The sequence below is a fragment of the Sturnira hondurensis genome, unplaced genomic scaffold (genome assembly GCF_014824575.4).
Source record: "Sturnira hondurensis isolate 20B ecotype Veracruz unplaced genomic scaffold, ASM1482457v3 Scaffold0008761, whole genome shotgun sequence".
Lineage (NCBI taxonomy): Eukaryota > Metazoa > Chordata > Mammalia > Chiroptera > Phyllostomidae > Sturnira > Sturnira hondurensis.
The window spans coordinates 2,780,658-2,801,848 of record NW_028081392.1 but is presented as its reverse complement, the minus strand read 5'-3'; the positions used below and the strand labels follow the sequence as shown (position 1 = coordinate 2,801,848).

General features: G+C 40.1%; 4 protein-coding genes and 1 long non-coding RNA gene across 13 annotated transcripts in view; 3 read left to right on the top strand and 2 right to left on the bottom strand.

The window, feature by feature from the left end:
• The window catches only part of CFAP70 (cilia and flagella associated protein 70), a 135,301-nt gene extending 128,063 nt beyond the window's left edge, over window positions 1-7,238 (top strand). For all 5 annotated transcript variants that reach the window (XM_037055873.1, XM_037055872.1, XM_037055871.1 and 2 more), the window contains 2 exons: window positions 5,687-5,734; window positions 7,140-7,238. In XM_037055873.1, coding sequence (XP_036911768.1) covers window positions 5,687-5,734; window positions 7,140-7,220 — 129 coding nt within the window. In that variant the 3' untranslated portion in view covers window positions 7,221-7,238. The remainder of the gene's footprint in view (window positions 1-5,686; window positions 5,735-7,139) is intronic.
• On the bottom strand, window positions 6,982-8,350 carry LOC118993477 (uncharacterized). The gene is made up of 2 exons (XR_005067861.1): window positions 8,022-8,350; window positions 6,982-7,310 (listed from the first exon to the last, which is right to left on the bottom strand). It is a non-coding gene; the product is annotated as an uncharacterized LOC118993477 (long non-coding RNA).
• An 85-nt stretch (window positions 8,351-8,435) lies between these two features.
• MRPS16 (mitochondrial ribosomal protein S16) lies at window positions 8,436-12,047 on the top strand. 2 transcript variants are annotated; one of them, XM_037055898.1, is made up of 4 exons: window positions 8,436-8,595; window positions 9,045-9,305; window positions 9,752-9,913; window positions 11,915-12,047. In XM_037055898.1, the coding sequence occupies exons 1-3, from the start codon at window positions 8,583-8,585 to the stop codon at window positions 9,883-9,885; spliced, it is 408 nt and encodes a 135-aa protein (XP_036911793.1). In that variant the 5' UTR covers window positions 8,436-8,582; the 3' UTR covers window positions 9,886-9,913; window positions 11,915-12,047. The 2 variants fall into 2 exon arrangements, with proteins under 2 accessions (XP_036911793.1, XP_036911792.1); XM_037055897.1 differs by lacking the exon at window positions 11,915-12,047 and having other exon boundaries at window positions 9,752-9,998.
• A 104-nt stretch (window positions 12,048-12,151) lies between these two features.
• DNAJC9 (DnaJ heat shock protein family (Hsp40) member C9) lies at window positions 12,152-17,981 on the top strand. Its single transcript, XM_037055896.1, has 5 exons — window positions 12,152-12,717; window positions 12,889-13,029; window positions 13,599-13,853; window positions 16,058-16,141; window positions 16,488-17,981. Exons 1-5 carry the CDS (start codon window positions 12,538-12,540, stop codon window positions 16,605-16,607), a joined length of 780 nt encoding a protein of 259 aa, XP_036911791.1. The 5' UTR covers window positions 12,152-12,537; the 3' UTR covers window positions 16,608-17,981.
• The window catches only part of FAM149B1 (family with sequence similarity 149 member B1), a 57,062-nt gene continuing 53,588 nt past the window's right edge, over window positions 17,718-21,191 (bottom strand). For 3 of the 4 annotated variants that reach the window (XM_037055879.1, XM_037055877.1, XM_037055878.1), the window contains one exon: window positions 19,421-19,775. In XM_037055879.1, coding sequence (XP_036911774.1) covers window positions 19,539-19,775 — 237 coding nt within the window. In that variant the 3' untranslated portion in view covers window positions 19,421-19,538. Of the gene's footprint in view, window positions 18,572-19,420; window positions 19,776-21,191 lie in introns of those variants that run through there. The other variant, XM_037055880.1, reaches the window with a different exon arrangement.

The window sequence follows — 21,191 nt, the reverse complement described above, 5'->3', positions numbered from 1 at the left end:
TACAAAATAACTCTCCTCTGCTCTTCACAAATGTCAATGTAGTGAAACACAAAGGCTCAAAAACTCTTCCAGATTAAAAGAAACTGAAGACATGAATACTGAATGCAAGGCATGAACCTGGATATTTTGTTGTTGTCACAGAAAACAGTGGGCTATTAGAGAAAATCTGAGTGAGGCCTCTAGATTGTATCAGCAGTTCTCAGACTTTTTTTTTTATCTTATGGCACACATAGACTAATTACTAAAATTCTGCAGCACACCAAAAAGATACTTTTTTACAGATCTTATTAAAAAATAGGTATACTTTTGATTCATTCACACTGTATAGCTATTGTTGTGTTGGCTGTTGTCATTTAAAAAAATTTGTCAGTCTAATGGAAAAGAGGTCAGTGCCCCTGACTAAATAGTCAGGAATTGCATGTTTTAAAAATTCTTGCAGCATACTGACTGAAAATTGCTGAATTAGATGATAGTATTGTATGTATGCTAACCTCCTAATTTTGACCATTGTACTATAATTATGTAAGAGAATGCCCTTGATTTTAGAAACACATACTGAGGACTTCCGCCAAGATGGAGGCATAGGTGGAAACACTGTGCCTTCTCCCACAACCAAGTTTGAATACAACAAAGGTTTGGAGAAACAAAGACACAACCAAAGGACAGAAAATTGAATTATACGGAAGTCCGACTACATCTAACCGTTCAATGGGGACGGTAAGAGGGACGGAGCCAGCAGCGAGCAGGGTCGGGCAGGACAGTGCCCCCGATCCAGACGCACAGGCAGACGGGAACCAGTTGGGGTGTGGAGCAGACCTCGGGCGCATATTCGCGCACAGTGAGACAGACCACGCAGGCCCCAGGGGGCGAGGGCTGCCGGCAGTGGCACACTCGCGTGCACTGGGACGAAACGCGTGGGCCCGGTGATGGCAGCAACTGCGGCACCGGTGAGGGCCGTGTTGGCAGGCAGTGGACAGGACGCCATAGTCCCTCTTTGACCCCGCCCCCACATACAGCGTCACAACCCAGCGACTTGGTTGCCCTGCATTACCAGTGAGAGCCATTGACCCTCTTTGACCCCGCCCCCACATACAACGTCACAACCCAGCGACTTAGTTGCCCTGTTCTAGTGAACACTTTAGGGCTCTGATCCTGCTATGGAACAGGCACGAACAACCCAAAAGATGGCACAAGAAGAACTTAAAGTCCCAGAGCCAATAACTCTAAGCGACCGAGAAATTGCCAGCCTCTCAGAAGCACAATTCAGGACACTATTTATCAGGATGCTCACAGAACTGGTAGATTATAGTCACAAATTAGAGGAACAAAGTCACAAATTAGAGGAACAAAGTCACAAATTAGAGGAACATATGAAGGCTAAACTAATTGAAATGAAGGGAGATGCAGAGGAAACCAATAGTGATGGAAAGGAAACAGGGACACAAATCAATGGAATGGACCAGAAGGAAGAACAAAACATCCAACCAGAAAGGAATGAAGAAATGAGAATTCAAAAGAACGAGGAGAGGCTTAGGAACCTCCAGGACATCTTTAAACGTTCCAACATCCGGATTATAAGGGTACCAGAAGGGGGAAAGAAACAGCCACGAGTGGAACACTTATTTGAACAAATAATAAAGGAGAACTTCCCCAGTCTGGCAAAGGAAATAGACTTCCAGGAAATCCAGGAAGCTCAGAGAGTGCCAAAGAAGTTGGACCCAAGAAGGAACACACCAAGGCACATCATAATTACATTAGCCAAGACCAAAATGAAGGAGAGAATCCTAGAAGCAGCAAGGGATAAGGGGACAGTCACCTACAAAGGAGTACCCATCAGACTGTCAGCGGATTTCTCAAAAGAGACCTTACAGGCAAGAAGGGGCTGGAAAGAAGTATTCCAAGTCATGAAATCCAAAGACCTACAGCCAAGATTGCTTTATCCAGCAAAACTTTCATTTAGAATGGAAGGACAGATAAAGTGCTTCTCAGATAAGGTCAAGTTCAAGGAGTTCATCATCACCAAGCCCTTATTGTATGAAATGCTAAAGGGACTTATATAAGAAAAAGAAGATCAAAAATATTAACAGTGAAAGGACAGCAAACACACAGTTCTTAACAACCACACCTAAAACAAAAGCAAACTAAGAAGACAGCTAGATCAGAAGTGGAACCATAGAAATGAAGAACACATGGAGGGTTAGAAACAGGGGGGTGGGAGGGGGAGAAGGGGGGAGAAGGCACAGAAAATAGCATAGATGGTAGGTAGAAAATAGATAGGGGGGAGGGCGAGAATAGTGGGGGAAATATAGAATCCAAAGAACTTGAGACACGTGGTTATAAACTAAGGGGGGGAGAATGGTGGGGGAGGGAGGGTGCGGGTGGAGGGGATTGAAGGGGGGAATAGAACAAATGTAATGGTATAATCAATAAAATATATTTAAAAAAAAAGAAACACATACTGAAATCTAGAATTGCATCAAGTCTATGATTTATTCTCAAGTGGTTAAAATAGATACATGTGTGTGCATGCACATGTACAGAGAGGAGAGAACTATTCTTGTAACTTTTCTTTAATCTGGAATTATGTCAAAAATTTGAAAGAAAGATAATTCCTTATGATGATGCAAATTAACACCAACTACATACCCACCAGAATGGTTTAAATCAAAAAGACCAACAATACCAAGTGTTGACAAGGATGTGAAGAAACTGAAACCCTGACACATTGCTAATGGGGTTGCAAACTAGTGCCACCACTTTGGAAAACAGTTTGGCAGATTCTTAAAAAGTTAAACATATACCTACCATATAGTCCAGCAATTTCAATTCTTGGTACTAGTCAAGAAAAGTGAAAACATATGTCCACACGAACATTTCTCTGTTTCATTGCAGCATTTAATAATAGCCAAAGACTATAAAATTTCCAAATGTCCATCAGGAAACAGATTAACAAAATCTGGAATATTTACACAATGGAGTACTATACAGCAACAAAAATGAAAATTTGGTTCATGCAACAGTATGGATGAGCCTCAAAAACACTGTGCTAAGTCAGAGAAGCAAAGCACAGAAGATTGTATGTTATATGGCTCCATTTACTTGAAAATTAGGGAAACCATAGAGACAAAAGTATATCAATGGTTCCCTACAGCCAAGAGTAGGAATGGAAATTGACTGCAAACAGACATAAAGAAACTTTTTTGGACTAATTAAAATCTTCTATAACTGGATTGTGGTGATGGTTGTATACTGAACCTTAAAATTTGTGAATTTGTGGTATGTAAATTATATCTCAATAAAGTTACTTTTAAAAGACTATATAGCCCCCTCCACATGAATAATATATGGACTATTTAATAAATAGTGGTGGAGTAACTATCTGTGTGAAAAAAAATTAGTTCTTTATCTCATGACACATACCCACAAATTCCAGCTGGTTTGAAGACCTAAATCATAAAACTTTGGATTGTTTAGAAGAAAATATAGAGAATACCTCCAGGTCCTCATGGTGCACAGGTTTCTTATGACCATAAAAACACAAAGCAAAAATAAAATATCAATACATTAACAACTTTAAAATTGGAAATTCATGTATAGCAAAAGATACTGAAATAAAGTATAAGGACTTTATTATAAATATTCGCATCATTTATAACTAAGAAAGGATTAGTATCCAGAGTATATAAATAGCTACTACAATAAGAAAAAAACCCTACAAATAATCTGATTGAAAAATGGTCACAGGACCCATCTAGATGGGTAGACAAAAAAGCTGTGGTACATTTACACAATGGAATACGGTTTGGCCATATTAAAAAGGAAAGAAAGAAAGAAAAGGAAATCTGACGCTTTGTGACAGCATGGATGGACCTGGAGAGCATTATGACAAGTGAAATATGCTAGTCAGAGAAAGACAAGTACCATATGATTGCACTCATATGTAGAATCTAATGAACATAACGAACTAATGAGCAAAATAGAGACAGGCCCTTAAATAGCAGGCTGACAGCTGTATGTCTGGGTAGGGTTGGGGAGGTTGGGTAGTGGGATTAAGAGAAAAATTTGAAAAAAGAGAAAATTCGTGGATATGGACAGCAGTGTGTAGATTGCCAGGGCATGGGATGAAGTGGGGGAGGGGAGTAGAGAAGGGTATTATTACGGGGATAAGTGGTGGTGGAAGGAGACTTGACTTGGGGTGGTGAACACACAACACGGTGTACAGATGATGTGTTGTGGAACTGTGTCCCTGAAACCTGTACAATTTTATTAAGCAGTGTCACCCCAATAAATTCAATAAAAAGGTAGGGGGAAAGACCAAGATTTATTTCCAGACCACCACCTAAAAAAAAAGTGGTCACAGGATAGAACGAGGAAATTGTAAAAGTCAATAAATGTATGAAAAATTCTGCATCATTGGTAATCATGAAAATGCAATTTAAAGTAATGATGTAACAGAAATTCACCATCAGGTTGGCAAAAATTAGCTTGATATTGAACAACATTGATAAGGATTCTCATACTTGCTGAAGATATAAACTGGTATAGCCAAAGTGCAATATGGCATTATGCAGTCACAGGCATATCTTACAACTTAGCAATTTTATATTTACGTACATTGCTAAGAAAAACACCAGAAGACATGTATAAGGATATTTACTGCAGCATTTTCCTATTATGCAAAAAAAATTGTCATTCTTTTTCAAAATGATTTTGGTTGTTCTGGATACTCGTGTCATTTGGGCCTCTGCCTCCCTATGGCAGAAATGTAACAAAGGTACCAGTGATAGGAAAAGAAAGACGTACTGGAAATGGCCCATGAAATTAGGAAAACTTCGAAGTGTAGATATAGAAAAGTCTTTTAGGCAATAAAAGTTTTGTGAACTAGTGAAAATTTACCGTGGATTAGCACTAATCAGCAAATCAGTCTAGATATTCTGTAAGTTCCCTTCTAGCCTGCACATTCTGTGGATCTCATATTTATGTATTGGAGCTTTCCAAGTGACCTGGCATAGTCTAATTTGTTATGCACAGACTTGTGAAGTATAATAGTGAATTCATATTATTCTCACTTAACTCCTTCATGCAAGAATAACTGGGAGCAGGGTTCTCATCTCATATCCATATCTGCATGGAAGTAGTTTTAGCATCTACTTTTCCTAATGCATAGAGGCAGGATAAAGTTCAAAACTTAGACTTTGGTGCAAGACTGCATTATTTTAAAATCTAGCTCTTCCATTTATTAGCTTCATAACCCTTGCAAGTTATCTTGTCTGTGCCTAGAGTTTTCTATCTGTAAACTGAGAATTATAATTATCTCCTAGGGTTGTTTTTAGGATCAAATGAATGTAGTTAAAGCACTTAAAACAATGTAAAAAAGCTAAACCACAAAGTAAGCACTACATGAGTGCTAGTTATTATTAATAGAATGACTTTAATCCTGAGCAGAACAAATGACCCATGGTGCTTTCAGGAAAAAGAAAAAAAGGAGATAAGCCAAGTTATTTTTAAGCCTTTTGAAATGAAGGCATATGTATCATTTTCCTGCTTCACCTTTGAATTCACAGGCTCTTCACTAAGAAGGTAGGGAATCCTCTGCTTTAGGTAGAGATGTTTTGTTGGCAAAGCACTTTCCCACATAATGTTTGTGATATATCACCATCACCAGCTGCTACTCTTCTTTTCTCAGGCGGGACGACAACTGGAAGCTGAGCAAGCGTACAAGTACACGATGAAGGTATGGTGCAGACACCTCTGCTGTTTGCACTGTACTGAGGTTAGAAAACTGGGAGGAAGTGACTGGCTTCATTCAGAACTTTATTGCATTTCATGATGTGAATATTTTTTCTAGGGACTTTTCTTACCATCTTCTCCATTATCATAGGGTTCCTGGGTTTGGAACAATACCCACATAGTACCATGGGGGATTTTGCTTTATACTTCTTTAGAGAATGGTTTAATGGAAAGACAGGTGGCTTGGGTGTCAGTAGACCTGAATTATGATCTTAGCTTTGTCATTAATGTACCATGTTAACCTCTCTGGGCCTCATTTTCCTCGTGTGTAAGATGAAGGTGTTGGTCTAGTCTAGGGCTGAACAAATTTGTCCTGCAAATGGCCAAACAGGAAATAGTTTAGGCTTTGGTGGTCTCTGTTGCAACTACTACATTCTGACTTGTAGTGAAAAGGCAGCCATAGACAATCCATAGACAAATGAATGGGGATGTGTTTCAAATAAAACTACTTACAAAAATAGGCAGTGCACTAGATCTGGCTCACGAGCAGTGGTTTGGCAAACCATGGGCTATTCTATTAGCTGTAAATTGTAAGTAATTTGACTCGAAAGTCTATGGCTTAAACAAATTTGGAGTTTTATTTTCTCCTCATCTAATGAAGAGTCCAGGACTGGTATCACAGGTCCATAATGCCATCAGAAACCCAACGTCTTTCTGCCTTTCTGCTCCAGCAATCACAGCATAGTTTCCATCCCTCAGAGTTGAAAGACAGCCATTGCAGCTCCAGCCCCTTTATCTATGTTTCAGGAACAATAAGGAACAAATAGGGGGAAAGGACAAAGTGGTCATTCTAGTTATTTCACCTCCTTTTGAAGAGCAATGACTTCAACTTGTATTTCCTTGGCCACGTTGGTTGTAACACTTCCCTTGCAAGGGATGCAAGTCATGTAGCTTTTTAGCTGGCTGCATTGCTTTACTAATTTTTTTTAGTAAAGAAAGGAGATAGTGAATATTCAGTAAGCAACTAGATGTCACTACTACACATCTTGATTCTAAAATTAAATCCATATCTAACATCTTTGATTCCTGTCACCTGCCAAATGGTAATAGTATACAATAGTCAATATATATTGCACAATAATGTCTTTTAAAAATAAACTTTATTGAAGTTATTTTTTAAAAGTGTATTAACTGTGACTGTTATACCACTTGATGACTTTTCATAAAGTAAAAATATTGATATAACCAGCACAGTGTTCTGAGGTATTTTAATGGAGTTACCATGAAATAGAGAATATAGCCAGTTCCATCCCAAGGAACTATGTTCTTTAGCTGTGGCTCCAGAAATGAGGGGTCTCCACATAGGTATATCAGATATGATATATGTCCCCTCCTTTCCTTTATTGCAGCTAAAATTGAAAGATGAGACTCTGCTTGCAGAGATCCACATGCTACAGGAGATGTTTGGTTTTGGAAATCCATCTTTTTGACTTCCTTTTAGCTGAAGAATTTTCTCTATGGACTCTGAGGTCTTTTCCTTCCCAGAGAAATTAAACCCTGGATGCTCCACCACGTAAGACCTGGGGATAGAGAACAAAGAATCTTCACTGTAAACAGAAACCCATTCATTTATTTCCATTGGCTATCTTACTTGGTATCAAATGTTACTGGTTGTTTTTACTGATTGACAGTAAAATGGATGACAATAAAGAATGGAAATTGGAGATTCAAAAGTCATCAGTGTGGTTCTGGAGTTTTTATATTGAGGTATATATAAATTAAGATATAGTGGGTTCATTAATGGGGTTTCTGGTGAAAGCCAATCAGGACCACTCCTGGAGGAAGTCAACTGCTAAGGTCCCTGGCCAGGTTAACTTACTGGAACTTGGGGATAAAGGCATCGTTTTCTAAGGTGGAACTAAAGGAAGAAAGCTATGCTGGGTAACTGTATTAGAGCAAAGAGCATATTAGGTGGGGCCAGGCCGTTTGGATGGAACAGTGAACCGAAATGCTAAGTAGAGAGGTGCACAAGGGCTCCGTAATGAGTCTATTGCCCTCTCATGGATACAAAACTCAAATTGAGGTCATTATTCATGGCTAAAGATGACAAAGGAACCATCTTCACGCCTGTTATCCTGGATCACTGTCCAGCAAAACCAGGGATAAAGACTCCCCGTGCTTTATTTTTCAGAGATGGTGGAGAGAATAGAAGGGAAGGGAATAGCCATAATAGTAAACACTAAAAGATAAACTCTACATTCATTTATAGTCCTTTTTCTAGTCTAGTGTACCTCCCCGTCTCCCCACCAGACTGTGAACTTCCTGTAGGCAGGGACAGCGTCCTTCCCTCTTTGCGTTTTCAGAACTGCACCTTGGCCCTAACAGGTGCTCAAAAACGTTTGCTGGAAGGAAGGACTGGTGGAGCAATGTAGCGCTTCTCTTAGTCGCTCTGGGCATCCCCCCCCATACTCATCACTCCACCAGGGACTCCCAGGTCACCACCAGCCGGGAGCGCCCAAAAGGTGAGGATTACGCTGCTACGCCCGCTTTTAGCAAATTGTAGCGCGCCTTTCATTTGTTTGTTTGTTTTTGCGGCAGTTTAAGGGAGATACTTTCGAGTTCACCGTGTTGCATTATGGGAAATGTAGGAGCTGACAGCGGAAAGGGCTGGGCGAGAAGAACTTTCACTTCCGGAGAGGCACTGGGGAGTGGCTCGCGGCACCTTGACCCCGCGGTTTCCCAGCGTTGACCCTGCCCGTCCGTCGGAGGCGGTAGAACTGATCCTTGCGGGCAGCGGGACGCTTTGAGGAGCCGCTAGTGGCGCACGGTCCTCGGCGCAGGGCGGCTGCACCATGGTCCAGCTTAGTGAGTGCCAGGGACCCCAGAGACCTTCCCAGGGGGTCCCGGGGGCGTAGAGTACCGGGTGGAGCAGCTCTGTCCTAGGCGAGCTGGAAGCGTCCCGAACCTGAAACAGCCGGCTGTTTGGTCGTACTCCTCATTTTCTTCTCACCTAATTCCCCCTGAAGCCCTGTGACGTGAGGGGCGTTCAATTTACCGATGAGTCACCTGCGTCCCCTGTGTGGTCACAGAACTAGTAAATGACAGGCCTGCGCTGAGTGAATTAAGGGTTGAGGAGGAAGTCATTTATGGAGGGCGTGCATAAGAAGGGTTTTCACAAGGAAATGGTTTCTAAGCCAGATTTCAAAAAATTGGTTAGTAGTAATAAGGATTTTCAGTGCAGGAAAGGGAATGTTTCATCTACCTCATTTTACCCATTTTGTGCCCTAGTTTCTTAACCATTTATTTTTCTGCAGCTACTTTCCTCTGCAAGGCCTACCATGGAGGCCACTTAACCATCCGTCTTGCTCTGGGTGGCTGTACCAACCGGCCTTTCTACCGCATCGTGGCTGCTCACAACAAGTGTCCCAGGGATGGCCGTTTCGTGGAGCAGCTAGGATCCTATGATCCACTGCCCAACAGTCATGGAGAGAAACTCGTCGCTCTCAACCTGGACCGGATCCGGCATTGGATTGGCTGTGGGGCCCACCTCTCTAAACCTGTGGAAAAGCTTTTGGGTAACTAGTCTTACCTAGGGATTTAAAATTAAAGTTGATTATAGGATGATGAGAATTAAAAATGATTTTCATTACCTGTAGGCTGCTCAGGACTGGAGTGAGAGGTATACTTGTGATCTAATTGCATTTTGAATGTAGAGACCTTTGGGGGATTCCTTTATGAGACTTTTTGGGTGACTGGGATTTTATGTTAAAAATGGGAACAGTGTGTCTTGAATGGCTGTCAGTTTGTCTTTTTTCTAGTAAGGAAAATAGTGTTAGGAAGTTGACAGCATCTATTGTCTCCTTGCAGTAAGGAGTTGGGGGAAGAGATAAGACAGATTGGTGAGTTTGTTTTAAATCCATGCTCTAGGTCAAGTCTTTTATTAGACCTCAGTCTGTGAGGCTGAGTGCCCAGGGAAACATTGGCTTAATGTTATAACAAATGGAAATCTCGTTGCTTTTAGGTCTTTCTGGTTTTTTCCCTCTGCATCCCATGATGATCACAAGTGCTGAGAGGCTTCGACGGAAACGGGCACGTGAAATCCTCTTAGCATCTCAGAAAACAGATACAGAAGCTGCGGAAACAAAAGTGAGCTGACTTCAGTGAGCAGAGCAGCGAGAACAAGGTCAAAGTCCTCTTAAAACACTTGTGCAGAGTTCTTAGTTTTATTAGATTTAGAGGTCAATAAATGGAATTTTCTTTGTCATCCATGTTCTTCTGTCCTGGCCTGAGCAGAGCTCAGGAAGAGATTTGTTCTCATGTGACACAGAGCTGAGTCTAGGTGCTAATTATTAGCTTTCTCAGCCTTTAGAGAATCACATTGGCTGTGGGGTAGGTTGGGGCCCTGGGTCTCTTAGATAGCTTTACAGACTGCTGGCTTCCAAAACTTCCCTGTTTCAAAGTCCTCAACCAGCATATCCATGGCCAGTTCAAGTAATTCCTACCTTAATCATTTATGGTTATCCCACCTGTTTAAGAACACAATTACTGCCCTGGCCAATGTGGCTTAGTGGGTTGGAGCCTCGTCTCAGGCTGAAAGGCTGCTGGTTTGATTCCTGGTTGGGGCACAGTCTCAGTTGTGGGTTCAATCTCTGGTCGGGGCACATAGGAGAAGGCAACTGATTGATGTTTCTCTGTCTGCCTCCCTCCCTTTCTTTTCTAAAAGCAATGAAAAAATATCCTCTGGTGTGGAATAAAAAATAAAATACAGTCACTTTGCTTATTGTTTTTGTAATCGCATATTTGTATTTTTTAACACAATCTCAAATTTACAAAGGTATATTTATTATGAGCTTTTAGTCTGAAATAATCTTTTAGTAATGAGAAACTGGAAAAAGCTAATGTTATAAAGTGCCTACATACATTAGAATAATCCTTTTCATGCAAGGTTATTTTTGAGATTTATAAGGTATTACAAAAATCAAAGGATTATCTCCATTTTGTAGGTGGGTAAGCTGAAGTTCAGAGGTGGTAACTTACCCAAGGCCATGGTTTAATATTGGCAGAGCTAAGATTCAGACCCCAGCGTGCCTACTTGCAGAGCCCTTTGCAATATGTTTTGTTTATAGTGTGATGGCAGGAGGAATAAGTAACGATTAGGGGCATTTCAAATATACACTTAAAAAGTCGGTGATAGAATGGGGTTTAGGTATTACCAAACTTGTAGTTTGGTAATATAAATGACTGGCTGTGGCAAAAACCCAAAATACTACATTTTCTGCTCCACCCTAACCTTAGGATTTTACAACCACAAGCATGGATTAGATGGTTTTTGTGCACATGTTGGATAATACAGATTTCAAATTTTGGCATAAGACTAGGATATAGGAGATTTATAAAGGAGAATTTAAAGCCCTAACAATGTACCAATTTATTCTCTGGATTTTATATTCTGAGAACAATTAACAGCCACCTTAAATTGTGGGGTCAGGATTCCCCAAGATTGTCACTGGTGGGCCTCCAATTGCTTTGAGGAGAGCAGACTTGGAAGGCAGGACAAACAGAGTCAGACCAACTTTACCTTGGATGTGGGATGAGAAATGCCTTCAAAATGATAGGAACTCTGGAAGTTTAAAAGGTAACCTGGAAAGTTTGATGGGAGAAGCTTTAATTGAGAGAGCAAAAGAGAATGTGATTTTAAAAAGTATTGGTCAGAGAGGGGAACTGCTGTGAAGTAGGTTAAGGTGATGTACTTTTTTGAGGTAGTTTCTGCCAACTCAGGTACCTGCTTTGAGCCCTTGTCTGTCTTTTGCCTAAGATCTGTACACACACATTTCCTGTGTGAGGTCATCCCCTCCCTGACTTCTGGTTCTCTCTACCTCTAGCCTTGCCTTGGATCTCCAGGCCCAATTTCCTCACCATGTCTTAGATGATCGCATCCGTTACCACCTTCAAATTTAATATGCTCAAAATTCGGCTCTGCACTTTAAGAAACATTAAAAAGGAAAAAAAATTCTCACTTCAGCAGCTTTTATTAAGATGAGGATTTGAGTCATGTTATCTCCACCAAAGTGAAAGGTGATTCAGGAGCTGGAGAGTGAATAGGAATAATTCTATAGGGTCAAATCTGAAAGTTTTATCAGATAATTTTTTTAAAGACCTGTATTTTGTGTTTTGTTTCTTGCAGGGCTCAAAGGAAGTACCTACCCCGCAGTCCCACCCTGTAGGTTGCAAAATTATTTCGGCTTTAGAGCCCAAGGAGTACATAGAGTACTCTTGTCAGGAACATCTTTGAAAAATAACAAATCTATTTAACCATCGTTCTTTGAAAAAACACATTATTTGAACCACGCGAAATTATCCAATGCTGATGTTATGCTGTTTTGTTGCTTTAAAAAAAAAAAGAAAACAATGTATAGGTCTAACCTAATTTGGACATTCCGTGTATTAAAAAGATTCTACACTGGCACATTGGGGAGAAGATTGGCGCCAGATTTCGAATGTCTCGGAGGAGAGGTCGTGGCCGCCGTCGGACTACTTCCGCTTCCTCCGAGTAAGGTGGCTCTCTGGCGGAGAGATATGGGCCGCCCGCTGGGCTCCACCTCCGGACAAGTCGACGTAGGGTTTCCCAGTTCCAGTTTGCGGCCGCCGTAAAGTGCGGTATGGTGGCCACGCCCCTTTTTACGCCCCTTGTGACGCTAGCGCTCTCGGCTTTTTACGCGGGAAAAGAAAGCGGGCCGGAGCTATAGCCTTCCTTGCTGGGACCCACCTTTCGAGCAGGCTGTCGCGGGCGCCGAACGTCTGCGGGCCATGGGGTTGCTGGAGCTGTGTGAGGAAGTGTTCGGCACCGCCGACCTTTACCGAGTGCTGGGCGTGAGACGCGAGGCCTCGGACGGCGAGGTCCGGCGCGGCTACCACAAGGTGTCCCTGCAAGTGCACCCGGACCGGGTGGGTGAGGACGACAAAGAGGACGCCACTCGCCGCTTCCAGGTACATGAGCCCCAGCTCCACCAGCCGCCCGGGCTGCCAGTGGTTTTCTGGCTGATTGGCCCCTCCTGGGTGGATTGCCCGCAACCCGGCCTACCGTTTTCTAATCTGTTTCTCTCTGCACGGTTTCTGGGAGAGCGGCGGGAGTGACTTTTGGTTGCTCTTCCCCTGCAGATCCTCGGGAAAGTCTATTCCGTTCTGAGTGACAAAGAGCAGAGGGCAGTGTACGATGAGCAGGGAACAGTGGACGAGGATTCTGACGTGCTCAGCCAAGATCGGGACTGGGAGGCGTATTGGAGGTTACTCTTTAAAAAGGTAGAAGACTCCGGAGACTGTTTTTGCGACGATTCCCGTGATTTATTCAACAACGTTTATTTAATGCCTCTGAGGCGTTGCATTTTGTGTTGTGCAGGAAGGGGAATTTGGCCTTGAAATACCCAAACACATACACAGGCATTCCTCAGGAGATGTACGACGTATACTGTATGTATTGAAGAAAAACACATAGTATGTGTTTATGTATATATACATACTCTTACTGAAATGGGTCTTTAATTACTTGTTGATGTGGAGTGATTGTAGTGAAAAAGGGGGAAACTTAATTTTTTCCAAGATGTGCTTTATATATCCAAATGTAAGTCCTGAGTGTTTCTCTGGGTCTCTTTGCACCACTGGAAACATTACTTAAATTTTCTTGACCCATAATTTAGTAGTTCTGAAGGATGGACTACGGAGAACTCTGGAAAAGTGTTGGCATAGAAAATTTGGTTCCTTGCAACAATTTAAACTCAGCAACTTGTATTTGGGGAGCAATATTTTAATTCTTAAATCTAATTTTAAAGTAATATTCCCAAAGGTAAAGCATGTGTTCCTTATTTGTTTAGATATCTTTAGAAGACATTCAGGCTTTTGAAAAGACATACAAAGGTTCTGAAGAAGAGTTGGCGGATATTAAACAGGCCTATGTGGACTTCAAAGGGGACATGGATCAGATCATGGAGTCTGTGCTGTGCGTGCAGTTCACAGAGGAACCCAGGATAAGGAAAATTATTCAGCAAGCCATTGATGCTGGAGAGGTCCCATCTTATAATGCCTTCGTTAAAGAATCAAAGCAAAAGATGAATGCTAGGAAAAGGAGGGTAAGATTTTGAATGCTATTTACTATTTATATCTTGACTGCCTCCAAAAAGAATTTGAGGATATTTACATTAATGGAAATATAGAAATAAGTATAAAAGTTAACTTGCTATGTAGTTATTATGAAATCAAATGAGCGTATCAGCTCATCAAGAGAAACTTGTCCCTAGAATGTTGTGCTCAAGAGCAATTTACTACGTGGATTATTTAAGTGATTACTATCGTCTTAACGCTGAAACATTCTTCACATGGACCAATTCTTGTAGCTTTTCTGAGGCATTGCTCAGGAGATAAAGTAACGGAGTCCAAATACATAGGTACATATTCACTCAGATTGATTCTTGAGTTGAGTCTAGAATATGCCTCTTAAAAAAAAATCAAAACTAGTTAGTTTAGGCCCTGGCTGGTGTAGCTCAGTGGATTGAGCGCGGGCCTGCAAACCACAAGATCGCGGTTCGACTCCCAGTCAGGGCACATGCCTGGGTTGCAGGCCAGTTCCCAGCAGGGGACTCACAAGAGGCAACCATACACTGATATTTCTCTCCTTCTCTCCTTCCCTTCCCCTCTAAAGATAGATAGGTAGATGATATTATTATTATTATTATTATTATTATTAAAAAAAAACTAGTTAGTTTATTTTGATGGTGTCTCCAAAACACATTTCGAGGAACACTTGGAGAACCAGGCTTGAAACACGTGTGTCCTTTATACCCATATTAAATGTGGACTTGGTGGTGGTAGGGAAAGGAGATTAAGGACAGCTGGGGTTCCTGGAGGGCGTAGATTCAAAGTAGGAAACATCTGTGCCTCTTGTCTTTTGGGGTAAACCAGACTAGTACCTAAGTAACCATTGCTTTAACCTGATTTTCATAATGGGAAGTCCGTGGAGAACAAACAGTGTGAGGTTTTAAATATTTGGTGGATATCTTATTTTGTATGGCTGAATTTGGAGTATGACTAGGTCTGCAGGTTTTAGATAAAAAGTAATACGGGGAAGCTGATTTATGTGTGTTGAGAGATGTAAAATGTATATCAAGATATATCTTTTTGACCCTGGCCTGTGTGGCTCAGTTGGTTGGAGCATCATTCTGAAACCTAAGGGTTACAAGTTCAATTCCCGGTCAGGGCATATTACCTAGGTTGTGGGTTTGGTCCCTTGTCCAGATGCATACAGTCCCCAGTATAGGCATGTATGTATGGAAGGCAACCAATCAATGCTTCTCTCTCACATTGGTGTTTCTCTCCCTTCCTCTTTCTTTAAAAAGCAATGAAAAAAATGTTCTTGGATGAGAAAAAAATTTTTAAAGTATCATTTTGGCTTATAGACTGTTAGGCTCAAGATGGCAGTTTAAGGTGGTAGTCATTTTCTCAGGTGAAACTGAGCATAGCAGTATTTAGTAATAAGACATTAGCTTGAGAAACTTCCCTAAAGTATTGGGGGAAGGGGGTGGCGTAGATTTGAGAGGGACTCCAGCACGCTGTGTGCGGGGAGAGGGATATAGTATTAAGAGAAATTGGTCTGAAAATAGACAATGGAAACTGTCTGTTTATTAGAATAAAAAGGTTCTAATGTATCATCAGTCTCAGTATTAATAGTATTCATTGCTATTTAGAAAATTCTCTGGGGTTGGAACCTCTTAGTAGTTTTAGTTGTTGCCCTGAAGGAAAAAAATTTATTAGCCTTTCCCAAGGTATTCTGGTGGTATTTTGGAATCAGTGCCCTAGGAAAATTTGGCAAGAGCGGTGGCTTGAAATCACGTAAACAAAGGTTAAAACTGAATTTGTTAGTGTTTATTCTGACCTCTTGGGATTTTTACACCAGGATTGCTTTCAAGGCTGACCTGTCACATGTAGTAAATTGGGTTTCCAGAGGAGGAATCTGAGGTGCCTGTATCCTGGTAGTATTTTTGAAGGCATCCTTCAAAATGCCTTTCTTAGTTCTCCAAGCATTTTGTTTTCCTTCTTATAGTCACATGGTTATTAATACTGAAGTATTTGCTACCCCTAAGTAAAGATGGGGAGAACTCAGAAATGCTTATCAGAATCAGAAGACATACTGCTTGCTCTCGCAATATTGCATTTTAATGAATGGCATATTTATGCAACTTTATTCTAACTAATTTTTAAATAGAAAGGGTCAGATTTGCTTTTGGCAAAGAGGATATATTTAGGTTGAAATGGAATCTCACGTGAGTTTCTGTTTTAGGCTGAGGAAGAGGCTAAAGAAGCAGAAATGAGCAGGAAGGAGCTGGGTCTTGATGGAGAAAATAACTTGAAAGCAATCATTCAGGTAAACTTGGCAGGCTGTTTGTGAAGGCTGCTGCCATTTCTTCATGTTCTGATTCCTGCAGTTAATATTTTCTTTGGAATATATGTATAATGTGGGTATTCTGTCTTTTCTATACACGAATCATGTATTCATCTTTTTAAAGTGTACACTTCAAAGGTTTTTTTGTATATTCATCAAGTTGTACCACCATCTAATTCCAGAACATTTCATCACCCTAAAAAGAACCCCCTTGTCTATTAGCAGTCAATCCCTATTCTCCCTTCCCACCAGCCCCTAGCAATCACTAAGTACTTTTGTCTATAAATAGTCTCATATTTTGAAAGCTTGTGTTTTAACTCTCAAACAGAGCAGACAAAAGGATCGACAAAAGGAAATGGACAATTTTCTGGCTCAGATGGAAGCAAAGTACTGCAAACCTTCCAAACGAGGAGGGAAGAAAACAGCTCTCAAGAAAGAAAAGAAATAATGGAATCTTCTCATCAAAAGTCATTAGGTGTAGCTGATGGCATTGTAGGCAAAAGGTACAGTGAAGATCTGAAGACAAAAGTCAATTCAACCCTTGGGAAAAGTTGTCTTTCCTGACTAAATTATTGCGATGTGGGTGTTTATTATGACAGGTATTCCACTTAGCAAGAATGTCTTCAGAACACTTGCTAGACATCTGTCATCCAAATACTTGACAGTTTGCTTTTGGTCTTAATGTTCTTAAATAGATCCTCTCTTTCTTTCTCTTTTGCTCTGTCTCTCTTTGTTTCACTGAACCAGGTTTTGTACTCTTTGCTTGAAGTATAGGAGAAACAGTTGTTCACACTACTTCAGGCATCTTTATAAGACTTAACATGATTAAACAAGTAAAACATGATTTAAGTTTTAAATGATCACTGGAATATTACTGATAAATGTACTTGGTCAGGTCACTGAGCTTGTTGGAACTTGTTTTCTCATCCATGAAAGGGTGAGGGAGTTTGGGTAAATGACGTCTTAGAGGCCCTTCTGACTCTTAACTCTGATTTTGAAAGTAAAGCCATGAGTGGTTTGTTTTCATGCACTCATGGTATTGGTTTGCAAGAATAGTACAGAGATTTCCACTTAAATGTAGTCGAATCATATGTATTTATTAGAATATATGGAAGGATTTTAAGGACTTAACTTAAAATTTCTTAAGGACTTAAAATGTTCAACTTAAAATTTCTGGCTTGTAGAGTAATATTTTCAATACCATATGCATGAAATAAGCCTTCTGTTATGGAGCTTTTTGTATCATAATTTATCTGATAAGCAAGCACATGACATGTTTTCAGTTTGGGGACTATACACAGATTAAAAAATATACTCTTTAATTGTATTAAAATATAATTTAATGCAGGTTGTTTGAAGCATCTGTCTTCATATGATAGCATTAGGACACTTTGATATAATACAAAAATTATCCCACCTTACGATTACTTTATTCCTCTGAAGATTAACAATAAGATCTAAAACCGGTATGATCATTAAAGTTGAATGAAATTTAAATAAAATAAAGCCATAGTTCAAACCGTTGCTGCATTTGTGGGTGCACTCAGGAGAAGGTCCAGGGTAAAATTAGAAGAATGTCTAAGTTCTCTGCTTCTGCTCTTAGGATATGTTCATCCTGGAATAATCACCAGGTGTCTGAGATTTTAGGGAATTGCATCTTTCTGGCTCACTAATAGAAAGGTTCTACAGATTTTTAAATTGACTTTTAGAGCTGAAGGAGAAAATCTGGCAAGTTGGGTTTAGTATTTGGGGAAAAATATGACCACTAAACAAGTATAACCTGATACCAAGCAGTCATTGGGAGGTTGAGCTGTCCTATCTGGAAAAAGTAATATGCATTACAGTTTATTACATATGTTACTCTACACCAGTGTTTAACATTGACGTCTCGCCCCTTCTGTATCTGTCTGTGGGGCTGGACATCTAAAGCGAAAGCTTTAGGAATGACATCTGTAAGTATTTCAAAGCCAGTGATGACTTAATGTTATCAATAATTTGCTGCTTTTTGTGTTATGTATAGTCTTACAGGGTCCTATAATTGAACTGTTCATTGTTAACAGACAACATGAGCAGCAATTTGGGAGTAATTATTCTTTCGTTATATCTTTTGGTACAGACTTTACTGTCTGTTGGAATAGTTCTACTTAATGCTGAAAGAAGACAGTAACTGGAGATAGAAACAGTACCCATGTAATCTTTGGCGGGTGGTACCAAAATAACTCTCCATGAAGATAGTTTCAAGTTGTTTCATCCATATAAACTCTGCATCACACGAACACTGGCTTATGAAATCTTCCCACGTGTTGCTGCAGCCTGAAGCAGGTTCTTCTCATTTGCTCTATGGTCCCTGCCTGGTTCTAGAGACTGGCCCACTTCTGTTTTGAGACTTTGTAGACCCATGTGGTTGAGGACCTGTAAGATTAAGAGGACATCATAGAGTGACACATTAGTAGATACTAAATTAGTAGATACTCAAATTCATATCTGAGGGCTTTTTTTTCCCCCTCCAATAACCAGGTGGACTTTAAATTTGGAGACTGGGAATGAGTAGTAAAGTATGTATTTGCCAAGGCAACAAAACCTTGCATATTTATAGAAAAATATCTACATTAAGATGTGAAAGCATAGCCTAAGTTTTAGAGAAGTTTTCACTAATTGAAAAAGAATAAATCACTTAACTAAATTTTACACTAGTTACTACACCTGACCATGAGCATGGCTAAATTTAATAACTCGGCACAGAGGCAGTATTGATTTTCTGTGATGACTGACCCAAGAAAATAATCCATTGAAAGCATTCAAAGACTACCACACTGCCACTAAGAACTGAACTAAGAATTCACTTGGACTACAGAGATCATTTGGGGCAGATAACTTTTTAAGTACTTGCTGATTAATCTTATTAACAGGAAACATACTAACTGCCCCACTTCTAAATTTTGCCTATAACATAATGAGAATGAACTTGATAATTGTAAGAAGACTATTATAAGAAGAATTAAGACATTCTTAAATTTTCTCCCATCACTCACGGGAAAATAGAAGCTATACAATATAATGTAGAAACCAAAGAGTAAACGGTATAGAATCAGACTCAGCATATCTTGCCATTTTAGAATTGTTTTGTCTTACCTTGTTGGCCTTGCAGGTTAACCAACCAAAGCAGTTCATTCTATCGCAATATGGATTTTGCCTACATAATATTAATGCAGTGTTTGAATGTTATGAAAGTAACTTATTTGGCTGGATTTTTTTTTTAGATTAAAGAAAAAGTACTGTTTACGTTGCCAAAGTGGGGAGAGGTTAATTTACATACTGTAATGAAAACAAATCAGAAACTTTCTGGCTCTGAACAGTAGAGCTGTCCTCAATCTTTTTATTATATCCCATCTTCCAAAATGAATTTGAGATGACTTGCAAAGATGTAGAAAAATGAAATGTAAAAGCCAAAGGAAAGGAAAATAAGCGTAGAATTAAAAGACCAAGGCAGGGTCCTAACGTAGCCACATATTGGTAGAACAACAGTCTTGGCCCCACCTGTCCCTGCAGATGCCCTCCCGGGTCGGGCCTGGTGAGGATACTCAGCAGGACATGAATGATGATGCTGCGTGTCCAGCTGAAAAAGAAAAGAGACACTTGTAATGCTATGTCTCTCAAAAGGTAGTATGTTAGATTTATAGGGAAAACCTCCAAATTGGACAACAGCGTAAATGGCATTTTCCACTAATCCAAGGGAGAAGTTAGTTGAGTGCACTCTCTTACATTCCAGGGGAAAATCCAAAGCCAGAGGCCCACAGAGCCATGTTAACGTGTAAAAATTGCAAGTTCTACTGCTTTATTAATATGCCTTTAAGAAAACCTTAGCATTTATAAATAATCTGTATGGTTTAATATTCCTAAATATAATTGGCTGCCAGGGGAATTTAATACAATTTCTGTTGCCTGCTGACTGTTTAAAACAATGAACAGCATTTTCAGAAGCATCGAAACATCCATGATTTCTGTACTCAAAATATAGTAATGTGAAACATTTCAAAATTATAAAGATTTTAAGATCTAAAATAGTAAAATGTGAAATATCAAAAAGTAAAAGCTATCCGTGCCATCTCACTGGCACTTCAGGAATAAAAAAATAGCCTTCAGTTCCATGTCAGGGCATTACAATTGAGATTTCAGGAAATTTTTTTTTCTGTTTGAAGCTGTATGTTTTGATCAGGGGTCAGCAAATGTATTCATAGAGGGCCAGATAGTAAGTATTCTAGACTTTGTGGCACACAGTGCTGTTGTTGGAACTACTTAGCTCTATAGTTGTAATGGGAAAGCAGCCAGAGACAGTATATGAATGAGCATGATGATTCTGCCCTAAAACTTACTTTTTAATAAAAGAAAGGCAGTAAGCCAAATGGCCCATGAATGCTGATTCCCATTCTGGATGAGACCACCAAAGAGCAGAGTGCTTGTCTGGCCCAGGACTCAGATCTAGTGCTTTTAGTTACACTGAGCTACTAGCTGATATCCCTTTTCGTGACAGCAAATTGAGAAAGAAATGGCTAAGGTAAGAAATTTTTACTTTTGCTCATAACTATAAAAATAAAGAAACTTGAATTTTTTCATGTGTTCACCTTTACTCCTAAGGCAACCAAAATTAAATGTTTGGTATGAGAGAATCTAGCTATAGAATGTAATCAACAAACACTGCTTAACAAATGTTCTGGGTCAAATTATGAGAAGACACATTTAATAAAGGTTCTCAAACTTTGTAAGGTTCATGTTGAATAAGAATCAGAAGTGCACATGGTACCCTTTTGCCTGTGTTTTGGCTGACTCACCCTAGATCAAGCCTCCTGAGGTCTACTGGGGTAAATGGTGTCCCCCCAAAGTTTATATCCACCTGGGACCTGTGAATGTGGCTTTCTGTGGAAATAGTATCTATGCCCATATAATCAAGCTAAGATGAGGTCTGACTGGATCAGGGTGGGCCCTAAATTCACTGACTGGTATCTTTATAAGAGGGAAAATTGGAAGAAGGCTG